The 16,407-nt window shown below is 45.8% G+C and overlaps 2 protein-coding genes across 2 annotated transcripts; both read right to left on the bottom strand.

The window, feature by feature from the left end:
* Nucleotides 1–1,228: 1,228 nt before the first annotated feature.
* On the bottom strand, nucleotides 1,229–10,506 carry pla1a (phospholipase A1 member A). Its single transcript, XM_088645054.1, has 11 exons — nucleotides 10,361–10,506; nucleotides 9,281–9,485; nucleotides 8,355–8,532; nucleotides 7,062–7,170; nucleotides 6,125–6,226; nucleotides 5,585–5,677; nucleotides 5,133–5,300; nucleotides 4,608–4,697; nucleotides 4,249–4,357; nucleotides 3,846–4,001; nucleotides 1,229–3,080 (listed from the first exon to the last, which is right to left on the bottom strand). Exons 1-11 carry the CDS (start codon nucleotides 10,434–10,436, stop codon nucleotides 2,969–2,971), a joined length of 1,398 nt encoding a protein of 465 aa, XP_088501180.1. The 5' UTR covers nucleotides 10,437–10,506; the 3' UTR covers nucleotides 1,229–2,968.
* Nucleotides 10,507–10,854: 348 nt separating this feature from the next.
* hsd3b1 (hydroxy-delta-5-steroid dehydrogenase, 3 beta- and steroid delta-isomerase 1) lies at nucleotides 10,855–16,121 on the bottom strand. The gene is made up of 3 exons (XM_088644926.1): nucleotides 15,730–16,121; nucleotides 14,210–14,374; nucleotides 10,855–13,283 (listed from the first exon to the last, which is right to left on the bottom strand). The coding sequence occupies exons 1-3, from the start codon at nucleotides 15,878–15,880 to the stop codon at nucleotides 12,484–12,486; spliced, it is 1,116 nt and encodes a 371-aa protein (XP_088501052.1). The 5' UTR covers nucleotides 15,881–16,121; the 3' UTR covers nucleotides 10,855–12,483.
* Nucleotides 16,122–16,407: the final 286 nt, after the last annotated feature.

Raw genomic sequence — 16,407 nt, 5'->3', positions numbered from 1 at the left:
AAACCTTTACTTGTTCCATTGCATAATTCTCATTTACCTTCAATTTATCTTTAACATATTTACACGCTGTGACATTTGAACACTACACATTTAGGAATGCGTTTATTTACAGTTATGATATATTGCTTATGCTAAAGTCAGTACTCCCTTTCATACATTAATTCATAAATATTTTAAAATCTTGATATACAACTGCATTTTCTTGTGCTGAATTTTGGTTACACTGCGTCCACGGTGTGAATACTGTATGGCTCTCCTCACATGTGTAGGATTGTTAAAAAATATAAAAAGATTTTTCAAGAATGATATCATGCCCTTGAGCCCAACACAGCTTCCTTGCATTCTTCTTTAAGGTAGATTTTTTTGGTGTTTTAGACACAAATAATACTATTATGTATTTTATGTAATATTCCTTGCAGCAGAAGACGTGCCTGTCCCTGAAAATTAATGCGATAAAAAGCTTGCCTGGTGATCATTCCTGGGAATTAACACCATGTAATGAAATGCTCCACTCCGAGATAATGGCAGCGAATCCACTTTCTATTCATTGAACGTATGACCTGTTGGAAGTGTGTTCCCCGTCTGGCAGCCAGTGATGGTCGCTTGCGGACTCCGAGCATTTTTGACTCTTCCCTGTCTTTCAGGTCTCATGCCTGCAAAGTCTGCAGCACACCCTTCTTCCATTTTACAACGCACATCCCTTTGAAAATCCACTTTCTCTCCTGCTGGTGGCGGGAAATGAGTTCCTGCCGTCAGCTGCTCTAGATAAGGCCACTGCACTGCTTTGTTAGCTCTTCAGCGTAATCTGTACATTTCGTTTTGTGGTTTTCTGTTTCTGCTGCTGTCCATTTTTCTTTTACATAAAATATATGGAAAGTGCCTTGGGAATGCCCTAATTGAAAGGCGCTATATAATAATACAATTAATTGATTGATCTACTCCTACTGTAAATGGCAAACACAGCTACACTGAGATACTGTGTCCTCTGTTGCTGCAGGTGCAGTATCTCCACAGTCTAGGCTGCACTGAGATTTCTAGGGCAGAGCATCAGTGTCACAGGCAGACCAGCCCTGTTACACAAGAGAGGTCTTTTTTTTGGGTCATGAATCGTTTTCTTAATGAGACAAAGACATAACTATTCCTTTATTTTTACTTTGAGCATGAAATCTGAATAAGTATGTATCCAATACTCTTTGTGAAGTTTTATTAATGTAAGACAAGAAAGAAATATGGCAAATTTGTATATTCTTTTTTATACCAGAGAGAGCATAATTCAGGTTACTATTACAATATTGATTCAGTTATGACTTAAAATATATTATTGTCCAATCAACAGGCCACTGTCTGCAAACACTTTTTTAATTGTAAGCTCTTTTGAGTTTTTTAACACTTCAATATGCCTGAATGTACTTGGTTTTAGAGAGCTGTTGCTGCCCAAGATATCACTTTAAAACTGATTTAGTAAAAGGAACATTCAGAATAGACAAAAAATAAAAATACCAGTGGGACAGAGGGAAATGAGAGCAGATTCAGCAAATTTGCTTACAGCATCAGGAAATGTGAGGGGCAGCAGAGTTCTTGAGTTTTCAGAGAACGTCAGTCTGTTTATCACTTACTCTTCAAGAAGAACAATAAGAGGAAATGAGAAAAAATAGAGGCGCTCTAACAAAGTCAAAAACAAGACCAGCACAACTACCACAGACATGGAGACTGACGTTTGTGTGATGTGCAGTTTGCCGTTTTAGAATATGTGGAACTGTTAGTGCCAAGGCCATTATCAAGACAAGCAACCTGGCAATGGATTGATAGGCGTGTCACTAAAGGAAAAATCACATGCATGAAGTTAAAAAAAAAGGTAAGTGAGCGCTTTTGGAAACTTAAATACAGTCCCGAACAGAAAGTCTTTCACCAAGACATGCTTCCCAAGATCACTTGGCTGCTGGCCATATCACCCTGCAACTCACCACAGGTAACCCACTGAAGCTAAGCAGGTGTGAGCCTGGTCAGTATCTGGATGGGAGACCTGGGAAAAACTAAGGTTGCTGCTGGAAGAGGCGTTAATGGGGCCAGCAGGGGGTGCTCACCCTACGGCTCATGTGGGTCCTAATGCCCCAGTGTAGTGACGGGGACACTATACTGTAAACAGGCGCCGTCCTTCGGATGAGACGTAAAACCGAGGTCCTGACTCTCTGTGGTCATTAAAAATCCCAGGGTGTTTCTCAAAAAGAGTAGGGGTGTAACCCCGGCATCCTGGCCAAATTTCCCCATCGGCCTTTATCAATCATGGCCTCCTAACAATCCCCCTCTGTGAATTGGCTTCATTACTCTGCTCTCCTCCCCACTGATAGCATCATCGAGGTGGATGCTGCACATTGGTGGTGGTGGAGGGGAGTCCCCATTATCTGTAAAGCGCTTTGAGTGGAGTGTCCAGAAAAACCGCTATATAAGTGTAAGCAATTATTATTATTATTATTATTATTATTATTATTATTATTACTTAGAGGTGGAGTCAGGATAGGAAAACAATTCTGCAGTGACATGCAAAACAAAGCAGCACTAAAGAGTGTGTGAGAACTGTCACATTGGCACAGAAGAAGAAATGGATGAGTAAGAAGCACAAAAGACCTCAACAGGATTCAGGAAATGGATCAACATTGAATGCTAAAAGCACACACACAGTTTTAGAGACTCCGATTAATGCAGCCAGCAGCACGGCTCTAGAAGCAGGGAGGAAGGGGGAGCTCGTGAAGAAACCCCGCCGCCACGCCTCCGCCTCCGCAGAGCAACTCTCACGAGAGCAATCGACTTTATCAACAGCTGGAAGAGCAGACGCGACGAGGATGTTCCAACGAGAGAGAAATTCATAAGTGACGTATCTCCGCTTCAGTGCAGGCCTTTTAAGAGACGATACATGCCAAAAATGAACAACAATACAAGTCATTCGGCCTCCCCTTCGCTGGAGGGGAAGTCACCAACCTGTACAATTTTCTTTATTGTTTGTATAGAGCTCTACAAATTCGTGGGACCATTCATGATTTCTTCTGAGCACTATATTCTCCACACATAATGTCTCCTTCCCCCTGCAATAGAGCATAAGAACGTATTTCAGTGACACTTTCCCCTGACCAAAGCCACGATACAGTGCGCTACGTACTGTATAATCTCCCCCAGGAGCACCTGATCTCCTTCTATTTTGCGTGCTGTGATTATCCCTGCAGATCTGCAGCAGCTCTGTGACTAACCCAGCTGACCTCTAGAGACAGAGCTCACAGTGTGGTGCAGATCAGGACAAACTGAATCGTCTGAGCTGTGTTTCTGAAGACGAAACCTCTTACTCTGGCACGCAGCCATATTGTGATGGCATGCTTCATTTTTATTTTGTGGTTCTAAACCACATTAAACCACACAGACACCAAATGTTTTATAAATGAAATAGTTTTTTACCACTGTCTTCAGTAAAAATATAACAAGCTACAACTTTATTCATCATAAACAAATAGCCGAAAAGTGAATATCCACATAAAGTGGAAACAATATTAACCTTAAGAGCAAATTTCTTTTTTTTTTATTTGAAAACGGTAGTTGGAAGCACAAATAACAATTCTCCTAAGGTAAAAATGATATCTGTAAATGAAATGTTCATTCACTGCTGTTTAAATCAATTAAATTGCCACCAGGGTTAGTGTCTTCCACATTGTGTGAAAATACATTTTCCATTAGTATCCGAACAGATTCATAAAACAAAAACTCTTGCTTCTTTATGAAACAGTTACTCAGAACCCTTTTAACTCATACTCCATTAGTTAACTTTCTGCTACATTTTAACTTTCTGGCTTTCCTCTTACCTCCGATACGGAAGTTCAGATATACAGAGTTTCTCGACGTGAATCACCCGTTGGTGGTACCACCAGGAGCCAGAATTCATCATCTCAATGGAGTCTATTTGACAGAGTGCAGTTGGGTGGGCCATCACCCTCTTAAAACTGGTCGCATTGGAATGGCTGAGAAAAAAAGAAAGAATTAAGAATTCAGCTGCAGTTGGGAGCCTGACAATTCTTAGCAAAGCCTCCCTGTAAAAGTTAAATCACCGGAGGCATGCTGTGAGTCAAGTATACTACTCTAACAGCCCTACTGCACGTGTCCGACAGAGGAGAAAAGGGAGCACTTTGATAGTTTATACCACACCTAGCAGATTTTAATTCAATAAATCAGCTGAATCTTTGCTCTTTATCGCTTAGGTATACCTACAGCTGGATCTTGCCTTGCGTGTCGGGCCTCTGGCTGCTTCTCAGAGTGACTGAGATCTTTCCATTCGTCGTCAGCGGCTTCACCTCCAGCACCAGGAGAATGTGGTGAGCTGAAACACACCGCCATTCGGCATTGAATAAAAGAAGGAAACATTCATTCGCTCCGTCCTGGAACAAGGGTAATATATGAAAAATAAAAAAATGTGGCTATCGTAGAGGGTTCAGAGAAGCACAATTTGTTTTCTGATCTGTTTCATACTAGTAAGATAACTTGTGAATCTCTGTTTACAGTAATTGTGAAAGGTTTGTTTGTAATGTAGGAGAGAAGCTTTTGCTAAGCAAAAGAAAAAAAACACCTACCACAGAAAGGTGCTTCGGGCATGGTCATCAGGAAAATCTCTGGATGTTCAGGAAAAGTTTTGACTTCGATCCCATGAGTATCCTGCATGCCTGGGAATAAACATACTGTAGATAAAAGTCTTGCGGCAAGGTGAAACTGCTCATTTTTATCTGGCTGCCTAGTGGCACATTACAGAGACAATCCAAAATAGGACAAAATGTAGTGAGAGGTGAAATGAGAGATAGGACCTGGTAACAGATCTCTTTCAAAGTGCTCACTTAATTGCCTGTGTCTTTAAAATGACAGCTTGGAGAAGCCTTTGACTTCCTCTCATCTCCCTCACTTATTAGATCCCATCTGTGCATCAGAGTGAAGTTCTGATTTTTGTGATGCTGTTTGCGAATGCCAGTATTTTATACCTGTCAAGACTGTTAGATCACATAACCCTTGAATGTAAACTTATTTAAGCCCACGGGGAAGTGTAGTCCCTGTGCTGTATGTATTGTAAGCATTTTGAAAGTAGTTAAAAACGCTGTCTACTCAACCTATTTGGGGGCAGGAGCCGTTGAAGTGTGAGTCACAGTCCAGACAGCTTCCTCTGACAAAGTCTTTGTAGCTGGAGCAAGGGAACCCGGCCAGTGGACAAGAGCCGTTCAGAGCACTGATGTAGACATACACGGCTCTCATGTGGTCACAGATTATATACCTGTACACTGAAGAGGCAGAGGAGCATCAGCAGCACCTTGAGCATTAAGTTGCTGTACATAACGTATTCCTAAAGTGATGTTTTAAAATCGGGTGCCACAGGAAAGCTCAAACTGTTCAGGGACAGCAAATGTAGAGACTTCCAGAGTGCATAGGCAATGCACTTCTCTCAGTTTTTTATTTAAGACGAGAAAGTATCCATTACAATCTCTTGCCAAATCATGCAGTGCTACAGTGTGTAATTTAGAAACAGGAACGAGTAGGGGCCCGTTTGCTCAGGGTTACTTCTTACCTGAAGACAATCTGGACAAGCCACAGCCTGGCTGGTCCTTCCCTCCATTGAGCAAAAAGTCCACGTGGCCAATAGGATTTGATGTCCCAAATTCTGGAAGCAGGAGAATAGCAGAAACCATTTTTTTTTCGGTGACGTATCAGATCTGAAAAAGGTTCCTTTTCTCCGCGTATCAAAAGTGTTTACGCAAAGCTTATTTCGGTTTGTTCTCTTCATCAGATCTCTTTTAAGAACGCATGCTGCATGTTATGGTCGTGCTTATCAGTTGTTTTTTTATCCATTGCATTGTATTGTCATCAATTTCCCTTCGGGATCAATGAAGTCTTATCTATCTATCAATACAAACAAGCCTATTATGATGCTACAAGTAAAGCTCAGTAATTCTAGGAGTAAAGTGATCACTCATCGGATGGAATTAAATTAAAGTCTGTGCTTTCATAAAAAAGAGGGTTGGAATGTGCCGTGCCATATTATTGACGACATAACAACAACAGCAAGAATCAGAGAGCAGCTGTGCTGGTCCAGATGCGCATATCTTACTGTCTGAGTCCGTGTGAATGGCTTCTACAAACAGCGCGTCAGTGGGGTCAAGGCGATCGTATGTGTCCGCATCCTTGAACATTAGGCTGGCTGCATCTAGAGCTGGAAGGACAAACGGCCTTGTTTCATGTTCCTGTCAGGTCACGACAACAGCCTCCCCACTCTTCTGCACGTGTGGCCTTGTTGTACAGACCCAGGAAACTCACTGGACCAAAATACCCAAATAATGTATTAAAATAGTCAAACGTTTCCAACAAATTATCTAATAGCATTTGAATCAATTCAATCACCTACTTTCCTAGGATATATATCTTAGTAAAAGTCCCCTGTCCTCAGAGTTGGCTGCAGTTTGGTACTGTAAGTGCCTGTGCTTGTGCTCTATAGGCTCCTACGAGCTGGGGATGTGCTTTTAACAGGTAAGCAGTGACTTCTGTCGTGTGCAGGATTGTCAACTGTTGTGTATCACTTGGTAGTACAAAGAGGATTAATTTCCAGGGGGCGTTGGGTTCCAGTAAAGAGTTTTATTTATTTTAAACTGGAGAACACAGCATAAGAACAACAGAATTGAAATTGCGACTCGATCAACCTCTGCTCTTTCTGACTCCTGCTCAAGAGGCCTTTCCTGTTTGATTTTTTAAAGGCATAGAACTCTACTCTTCAAATGCAGAATAATGTCTCAAAAACATTATAAGTCCACTTCTGCACATCCCACTCTTTCTAAGAGACAACCTTTTTCTTTCATAACTATACAGAATGAAAAAATGGATAGATGTTGTGTCACGAAACGCAAGAACACCTCACACACATTTCAGCCCTACATTAGTACACGTGAACAGAACTGTTCCTAACCACAGGCACAGATTACAGCTTCAGGCAACAGTGTTGTTTTTTTTCAAATTGAACAGTAAGCAAACATCAGTGGAAACTGGGGACCCACCTGTGATCCTTCCTAGCTTTCCACCGAAGAGGGTGCCCACATACCCTGCAACATGCGCCCCTAAACTGATCCCAATTAAGTGAAATGATTCCATTTTGCTTCCAAGTTTCTAGTAGAAGAAAAATTGATGAGTATCACAACGACACCACATGCTTCATTCAAGCAGATGAGAAAGTGCTTCGCTCTCATCCTTCCATCAGATTGCCATGTCTGGGATCCAACTAAGGATTTACAAAATAAAAGTAACCGAGTCTCTTTGGTGAATGATAAGTGCAATGTGCTCTTAAGAGACCACTTTATTGGCCATATACAATTTCCTGGATTAGGAATTTGTCTTTTCACATACCCCACCTTGCTCTCCATGAGACACACAGACAGGGAGAGAAGCTGGGGGTCAGAGCACAGGGTCAGCCATTGTACAGCGCCCCTGGAGCAGCTGGGGTGAAGGGCCTTGCTCAGGGGCCCAGGGGAGTAGGATTCCTCTGCCGGCTGCAGGCGCAGATTCTTAGCCACAGTGCCACTGCACCGCCCCACCTCTTCAACATCGTTATCATTTTGTGCCCCTGTTGGTGCAGCAATGTGCTAGCGACCCGCATAAATTAGTTCTGTAACATGCATATATATGCGTACAGAATTTCATGTTTGACATTTTTTTAGAAATGAATGTGAAAACGAAACAGCAAGGGTTAGCCGGTCGATTTGGAGGAAGTGAAAAATCTGTATCCTTCAAACTTCCTCTTAAGCACTTCCTGCTTAATTAAAACCTCTCCAAAATATTTAAAGAATGCGATGAAACTGTTGTCAGTCCATTCTTCTTCGCTTATACTTCTTTGCTTATACTTATACCACTTTGTGGTCATCATCATCATCATCACATCCAATTCAGCATGATGGTGGCTGGGAGCCTGTCTTGTCCACTGGGCACAAGGCAGGATACACCCTGGACAGGGCGGTAGTCCATGGCAGGGCGCGCACACACACACACACACACACACACACACACACACACACACACACACACACACACACACACACACACACACACCAGGGCCCGTTACTATTGTAGAAGCCAATTAAACCACCATGCTGTCTTTCGGCCAGTGGGAGGAGACGGGAGCACCTGGAGGAATCTCACACGAACACATGAAGAACATACAAACTCCACACAGACAGCACCCCAGGAATTACACCCAGGTCCCTGGTGTTGCGAGGCAGTAATGCTGACCCCTGCACCACTGTGCCGCCCAGACCACTTTCTATGCTACCGATTTTCAGATCAGGGTGAAAACTTACAGTGAGCGCACTGATGAGTTTGGAGATCTCTATTGCCACCTCCTTGTAGTTGTTTACTACCACCTTATAGGCAAAGGAAGCCTCATAGACCCAGTCCACAACGATTACATTCACATCCTCTGCCGTCAGGAAAGCGAGGACAAGGTCATTAATCCAGGAGGGCTTGTTTCCCAAAACCCTACGAGAGCGAACGAGAAAAGGACATTGCGGAGCCACTCTTACACACTTTAGTCAGTGATATACAACGGCCGAATAGAGGGAATATCCTGTCCCTGAGAAGCACAATGCAGAAATGTTCTTTTCAGAAATGGATTTTAAACACAATAATTTTGAACAATTAAACGAAGATTTATGTGAAAGTTAGGGGAGAATTCTCGAGGATCAGAATCGGTAATAAGAATCTAAACAGATGTCTAATGTAAAACCGATGATTTTCGATGATTTTGGGACAAAACAGAAGTGCAGAATGTCCAGAGTTATTCTGTTCTTGCAAATTTTCTACAGTGACCCTTCTGGAGCCCAACAAGCAAAACCCCTTGAAGGAGCTTTAGAACATACTTAGAGGAATCCGTAAGAATCTCATCCAGCTATTACTAGAGAGCTGTTTCTTCCTGTGAGGGCGGTGTCAAAATAGGAGCTGATCCCAGGCGTACAGGGTACAAGTGAGGACTCATGTCTTAGCTCCATGTACCGTAGTAATCGAAGGCTTGTTGCATCAGGAAACCTTGCATGTATTAAACAGTGAGGAGGCAGACGTTTGCAGATTCGGCTAAGCAAAGCTAGACTCCAAAAAGTGCTTCCCGACTGCATCTCTTTTCAACTCCTTTTTAGCCATTCCAAAAGCATCTTTTTTTAAAGACTTCTGGATGAGCAAGGAGCACTTTTAGAAGCCACTGCCATGCGTGCTGGGTCTTCCTGGCGCTCACCTGTAGCCATGGATTATGACTCTGGTGGGCAGGGAGACGTTGAAGTGCGCCGTGGAGTCCTGCCCGATGACCGTGGCGCAGCTTCTGTTGCCCCGGGTGAAGAGCAGGCACTGGATGTGGAATCGGACCCCCTTGGGGAGCACTCTCCTGGCGACGTGCCGGAAGTCCGCGCAGTCCCAGGCTGGGCCTCTCCCCGGCTCTTGCACTGGCGAGGAGAGTCTTTAGCGAGCTTCTCATGACATGAATCTCGACGCGCCGCTCCAGAACATGACACACTACTGCGCTGGGGGAAGCTGCCAAAACTTTCCATGAGAGTTTTGCCAGAAATAGGGTTGCTTACACAGATATGGCTAGAAACCGCCCCCCCCCCCCCCCGTTCCTGTTCGATTTGTTCTTCATTTAGAGGGAGTATCCTAGTTCATCTGAGCTTCATCGTCACTTTATATGCAATCTTAGTCAATGTGAAAAAAATAGCTTTAGGTGGTGGCTCTCAAAATGAAACAATTTGGGGAAATTTAACACGGAAATGTTAGCAGATGACACAAGACCCACCTTTGTTTGTTTTTTTTTGTTAGTTATTAAGCAAGCAACTGATTTCCTATTAAATAAATTAGTTATTTATCTACTAAGCAAGTCTGCTTTGTGTATTATTTGAATCAGTTGTTCTGGGGGGAGACCACAGGTTGTAATGTGGCCGTCTCAGCTCTGCATTTCACCGTTTTTCAGAGCAACTTCCATACAAGACAAACAAATCAAGACTTAAACAGGCATCGTTCTAAGACACACGTACACTTAACAGATCCTGTAGTTAATGACTGAGCAGTCTCTTTTCATAGCAGCAGGCTGTTCCCTGCTACTTCTGCTTCACTTTGTTCTGAAAAACCACACACAGGTCATACTAATGCAGGCCGCACAGGAGCAAACAATTACAAACAGAACAACTCACATACAGTACAGACTGCTCTAGGTCTTCAAAGCAAAACAAGAGGCCGAAGACTGTCATGGTATTAATATCTGTTACACTGTAAATTAAGGAAAATGGTGGATGGAAGAGTTTGAGCTGCAATGTAGTTTACTTACCTGTGTTACCTGCATAAACCCCATCACACAATGACCCAATGCCCAGAGAAATCAGAGTTATCCAGATCGCAGTCATTCTGTGTCAGGAGGCACGAGACCGAAGCACATACTTCTTGTGCAGCTGACAAAAAAAAACCCAGTGGAAGGGGAAGAGGTGTGGGGGATGGTGCTGTCAGTGGGTGGGTGCTGAGACTCATGTTAATGATCTGCAGTCTCACTTCAAGACTTCCAGCTGGCTGACACGCTCACAAGCCAGGGGACTAATCGTGTTACAATTTGAAAAAAGCGATGCAAAAATGAAAGATTCTCTGGATGGAGGGATTAAGTTGGGTAACCATAGTCAGAGATGTAAGAACAGAGCTCGTATCCTCACACCAGCTTGCAGGCAGCCACATCAGAGCTGGACAAGGAGCTGGGTCAGGGGCACTGACAAAGGTCACATGTCTAGAATATTTGCAAACAACTTGGTGGATAAGAAATAGATAGGCAACATCTGATGTTTGAAAAACTATTTATTTATTAAGCAAAGGTAAAAAGACAACACACAAGCTGTTGCAGACTTATATATAATGTCGGAGTGATTTCAAGAGCTCCAACTTTACATGAAACCACTGTATACTTAATTACTAGCATTGACAAAGTCTGATGAACTCAGAAATGGATCCAAATCTTTTCCCAGGGAAATGTGCGACCATTTTCATACAATCCCTAGAGACGAATCCTCCAAGCTGTTGCTAAAAAGAGACAAAAATCAGTTCCTGTTCGAGGATGACCCCCCAAATGATCCCAAATGAGAATGACCGATTTTGCCTGGTGGGTTTGAAGTGGAAATGAAATACTTCCACAAACAGGACAGGCAGGGCTTTGTTTCCTTCAGCGCCGAGTTCTGTACGCAAGAGGTTGCTGTTCATCAGCGAGGAGGCCCGACTGTGAAAGTTGTCCTGGTGCTGAAGGCTCTCCTCTCCTTGCTTCTCGCTTGTGTTGGCCGCTCTCCCGCGCTCAGGGGGCGTCGAGGTGGAGGTGTGCGCGGATCTGGGAGAATCTGTGGCCTCACCATGCAACCTCAGAAAATCTCACCCCCCTCTGATTGATAAAGACACGTTATCACGCGGCCTCTAGTAAAACTAATAATATTAACAAGAAGGGCAACGGTGAGAGGAGAGAGCAGGGCTCTGTGTCAGTGACAGAACTGCAGAGGAACAAGCAGAGGTAAGATAAAGAAGGAGAGAAGCCCGGTGTTCTGGCTGGCTGTTGCTCGTCATGTCTGTCATGCCGATTTTCTTCTTGATGACTTTTAGGCGTGACATTAACCTCCGCAGCAGCAGCACCAGCCACGCTAATAGTCATGATAGGGTTCTGTTTTGGAGTACTTTTAGGACTGAGTGTGATTGAGCGATCGTTAACGGGGAGCACAATATAACAAGCAGCCTGCGCCAACCTCTGTCCCAGCAGTCTGGCCAAGCCCCCGAGAGGCCGGAGAAGCAGAGCCACATGAGCCGAGAGTTGTACTGGGGCTGCCAGCGGGTGACGCCCCTCTCTGAGGAAGAAGGAAGAAGCCGGGGAGCTGCTGTGAGGGTGGAGATGGGAAGGCGGCAATCGTGCGGAAAGAAACACTCGAGCAGGAGGCCCGACTCGCCAAACTAATGGTATTTCTACACAGGCAGGAGGGACTGGGCTAGATCAGAGTGGGACATCCTCCTGATCCTTTGTTTTACACTTCATCCAGTGTGCGTATATAATCAGCACACACACACACAGACACACAGACACACACACAGACACACACAGGGGATATTTTAAAGACATGGAAAGAAACCAGAGCACAGGGCTGTGGAGGAGAGCACAGACGCCCCACGCTGAGAGGGTCCCAGGCTGGAGTTGAACCCAGGACCCCAGGAGTCGTGAGGCAACGACCCCGACCTCCACTCCACCATGGCGGAGCTGGCGATGAAGGAGAAGAGGAGGAAGAAGACGACGAAGACCCCCTTATCTGGCCGCGTAATTGACATTTGAAGGGACGATTTCTTTTGCTAACGGTTAATGGAGACAGCGAGGAGCGGTGATCGGGCCCCGCCCTTTTACCCTACTTTCACACCCTCTTCCGCTCCGGCGCGGTGCGGGGACTAGGGTTGGCGGCGGTCCTCCACCCGCCGGCGGCACTTGGGCAGCAGGCCCGCCAGCCAGTCCGTGGTGCGGGCCCTGGCCTCCTCCCAGCAGTAGCGGGGGCTGTAGCCCAGGTCCCGCTGGGCCTTGCCGTAGGTGAAGGTGAAGGGGGTGTTCAGCATGGTGAGCAGCTGCCGGTTCAAGGGGGGGGTGAACTTCACGAAGGGGCTCAGCAGCGCCTGGGCCACCTCCAGCAGGAAGGAGAGGAAGAAGAGCAGGGGGAGAGGCAGGGGCAGCCTCTCCCGCAGCCTGAACCCCAGCGGCTTCATGACCGCGAGGTTGAAATCCGAGTAGCTGAGGTGCGGGGTGTCGTCGGAGATGAAGTAGAAGTTGCCCTGGACCGCCCCTCTCCTGCGGGGGTCCCGCAGGGCCCTGGCCGCCAGGACGTGGGCCCAGGCCACGTTCCCCACGTACACGGGGTTCACGACGGCCTCCTTCCTCGAGGTGCGCGTCAGCAAGTCCCCGTTCCGCGCGCCCTCTTCCAGGTGGCCCGCGAGGAATCGGCAGCCCTCGCCGTAGATGTACATGGGCCGCAGCGCGCAGGTGGCGATCTGGCCGCCGCTGGCCTGCAGGGTCAGCTGCTCCGCCTGGAACTTGGTCCGGCTGTAGGGGAACCTGAGGCAGCGTGGGTAACGCGTGTCCTCGCTGCCGTTGCTGATGGGGTCTCCGCGGGGATTGGGGCCCATCACCTCGATGCTGCTGGTGTAGACGAAGGAGCTCACATTCTCCTGGATGCAGGCTTCTAACAGCAGCTGGGTGCCTGGGGAGAAGAAGCCCCATTTGCACGCTGCATGAGTGTCGCAGTAGCAACTGCAGTAAATACACCTAACGCAGTCCTTTTCTTGGATCTGTTCCTCTCGAGTCCGGTTAAGTGTATCAGTGTATGGGGATGTATGTAAGTAAAGACAGAAGGGCCTGCAGCACTAGCTCTTTCTCTGTCCCTGTCGGAAACGTCATGCCTATTTCCCACACCGGTCCCCCTGCACAGCTCCAGGCCTGCTCGCTCACGGTGTCTGCAGGGCTTCATTCCACAGCTGCTCTTCATGAGCTAATGGAGCTGACCTGCTTATCTGGGCATCTCTCACACTTCTCAGTGCTGAAAAGGCTCTTCGCGTCAGCTCTGTTGTCCATTTTGCAGGAGTTCTACCCATCGGTAATCATTTCTAGATCAGTTCAAGCTATTGTCCCTGCACTGTGTGGTCATCAGTCTGGGTATTTCTGCTCTACTGATCTGCACTCCTTCCAACAGACCACTGCCCCTTGCACCTCTGTTGTTTGTCCCTTAGCTGGCACCCCTCCTGTGCCTCTGTCAGGTCCTTTAGAGCAAGCTTGGTTTAGGCAAAAACAAAAAAACTGGTCTACTGGCAGATGTATATTTCCGGGATCACAGGTTCAGTCTGTTTTTACAACACGTGATTAAGAGGGTGATGGTCTGGAAGCAAACAGGGATAATAATAAATGTCTGTAATATATGCCTATTTACGGGCTCTGTGAGGATTCCATTCACAGGAGACAATGGGGATTTAAGTACTTAAGCAGTTTGAAGTGAGGACCCTCTGTGTTTAGTGCTCTGTCCTAATAAAAGTCCAGGAGTAATTAATGATTATACGGTATGCCCACTGCCCCTGCGGGCGTGGCGATACGGCGTGTGACGCCCATGTCCTCCATGCCGCTGGTAGGCCTCACCTTTCACGTTCACTGCGTGCAGCTCACTCTCCGACACGAGTCCCGTGACGTCGATGACCGAGGCCGTGTGGACCACCAGAGTGGCGCCCCGGCAGGCTCCCCTCAGCGCCCCGGGGTCCCTGATGTCCCCCCGGAGCACCGTCACTTTGGTTCGGTCCCGTGAGGCTGCAAGGCAACATGGGCCGTCAGAAATCGGGGCCTTCGGGGCCGGTTAACCGATGCAGGCACTGTTGGCGGCGGACTGTTTAACTGGCGATAACCCCCCTCCCTTGTGCGATGGCATGGCACGCTATTCTTTTGTAGCTCTCTAAGGTTCACGTGGGTGTGCACCCTCGCCGCTGCCACTTCACGTCGGCCCCCCAGCCTCTGCGGACTCAAACCTCCAGCGTCGCTCAACAGGGATCCCGCCAGCTGAGCCAAAGGGAGATCTCCCCTCAGCCCGGCGGCTGCGGCCCCTGCGATCCACAGGGAGGGGCAGTGACGTCACCGCGCTGGCAAGCCGGCTCGCACAGCCTGCAATGTCTGCCGTGTGCGGTACACTTTTTTCAATATCCAGTGAGGCAATTTTACAAATGCAGTGCAGAGTCCTTAATCTTATTTTGTCTGCCGACTTCAGCCACTGCCAAAACATGTTTTTTTTTATTTGTTTCTGAACACATTGTACTACGTCTTCATAACTGTACATGTTTGGTAAGTTTCTCAATAGTTTTCTTTGTGAAATTGTAAACATTACCAAAGCCTGTTGTATTTCTAATAAAGATTAAAGAACATTTTATGGCTAAACAGCAAAGTAATACTAAACATCATCATCTATTTTATATGAACATGTAGAAGTGAATTCAACAAATAAAAGTAAACAAGGAAATACAATATCTCAGCTGAGATTGGGACAGGAACATATCAAGCAATATTATGCAGATTATATATTTAAGTTAAAAATGACAGCAAATACAATGTACTCTCTAGGTACTGTACATGTCATTAATCCATGTTTGTATAGGAAAATATTTACATCCCACAAGAAACATTTTTGTTTTGAGCTTTGTGTAACATTCCTGGACTAAAAAACACACCCCTGATGGAATGAATACTAATATCGGACACAATGAGCAATCCTGATCACATCGCTAAGTTTCTGATAACATGTGTTTAATCCTTTTATAAATATCTATTTGTGAAGGCAGCTCAGAGACCAAATAAAAACCCAGTTGCCCACTGGCCGTTATGTAAACATTTGAGGTTTTTAGTTGTATTTAGAAATAAAAATAATACTTCACAGAGAATCCAAATAAATCAGCAACTTGAAATTAAAACTTTAATTAACGGGGTAGTAGCGAATTGAAAGTGGTTCACAGCTTTTTCTGTGGCTTTAGTTGGAATCTACTCAGTTTTCATGAAGAAAAGAAACTGCAACATGATAACACTTTAGAAAAAAAGATATTTATGTGCTCCTTATATTTGGAAACGGCTGAATAGCAACAAAAACTTTACTTTAGCTAATGTGAGGCAGCTAACATTACCTTCCAAAGCCTGAATGAACTCGGGTCTGATGTTCCTGTCAAAGAGACGAAGCTCGGCGAGCTCATCCTCCTCCAAAAGGAGCTTTGCAATTCTCTCCCCCAGGAACCCACAGGCTCCGGTAACGAGGCACACTTCGTTAGCAAGAGACATGGCTGTTCGGAGAAGAGGTGGCTTTCAGCACGCAGCTCGGCTGTCTGGTGACAAGTGACATGTGGAACTGGTTCTAGGGGTGTTATATGCCCTGATGCCTACCGATACCAGCTCCCCCGCTGACCTTGTGAAAACATTCTGCCAGAGCTTTATCTCAAGGCTAGGCTGACAGAAGACGTTTATTTTTTTCCCAGTTACACAACTACAGGCAAAGGTGCAAGAAAACACAGTACATCCTTATTTTTGTAACACAGCTGAGATTTAGAGGCCATGGGTCATTGCAGTTTGAGGTCTCTTCCCTCCTGCTGTGGGAGGGTGGAGTGACTCGTAACGACTGGCGCGTTCAGTCATGTTGGAAGGACAGCACATGCGCTGGCATAGTGGTGATCCACCACTAATTTCTAACGAGACCCCACAGAAACTAAACGTTATCGAGTTTATCAGAGAGGGCTCAATTTGGAATAAAAACTGCTTTCTCTTCAGGGAAAACGCCGAGATTTCGCATCTCAAGATGCTGTAATGCAGTT

Source organism: Lepisosteus platostomus, chromosome 2 (assembly GCF_059453375.1).
Source record: "Lepisosteus platostomus isolate fLepPlt1 chromosome 2, fLepPlt1.hap1, whole genome shotgun sequence".
NCBI lineage: Eukaryota > Metazoa > Chordata > Actinopteri > Semionotiformes > Lepisosteidae > Lepisosteus > Lepisosteus platostomus.
This window is presented reverse-complemented; position numbering and strand designations above follow the sequence as displayed.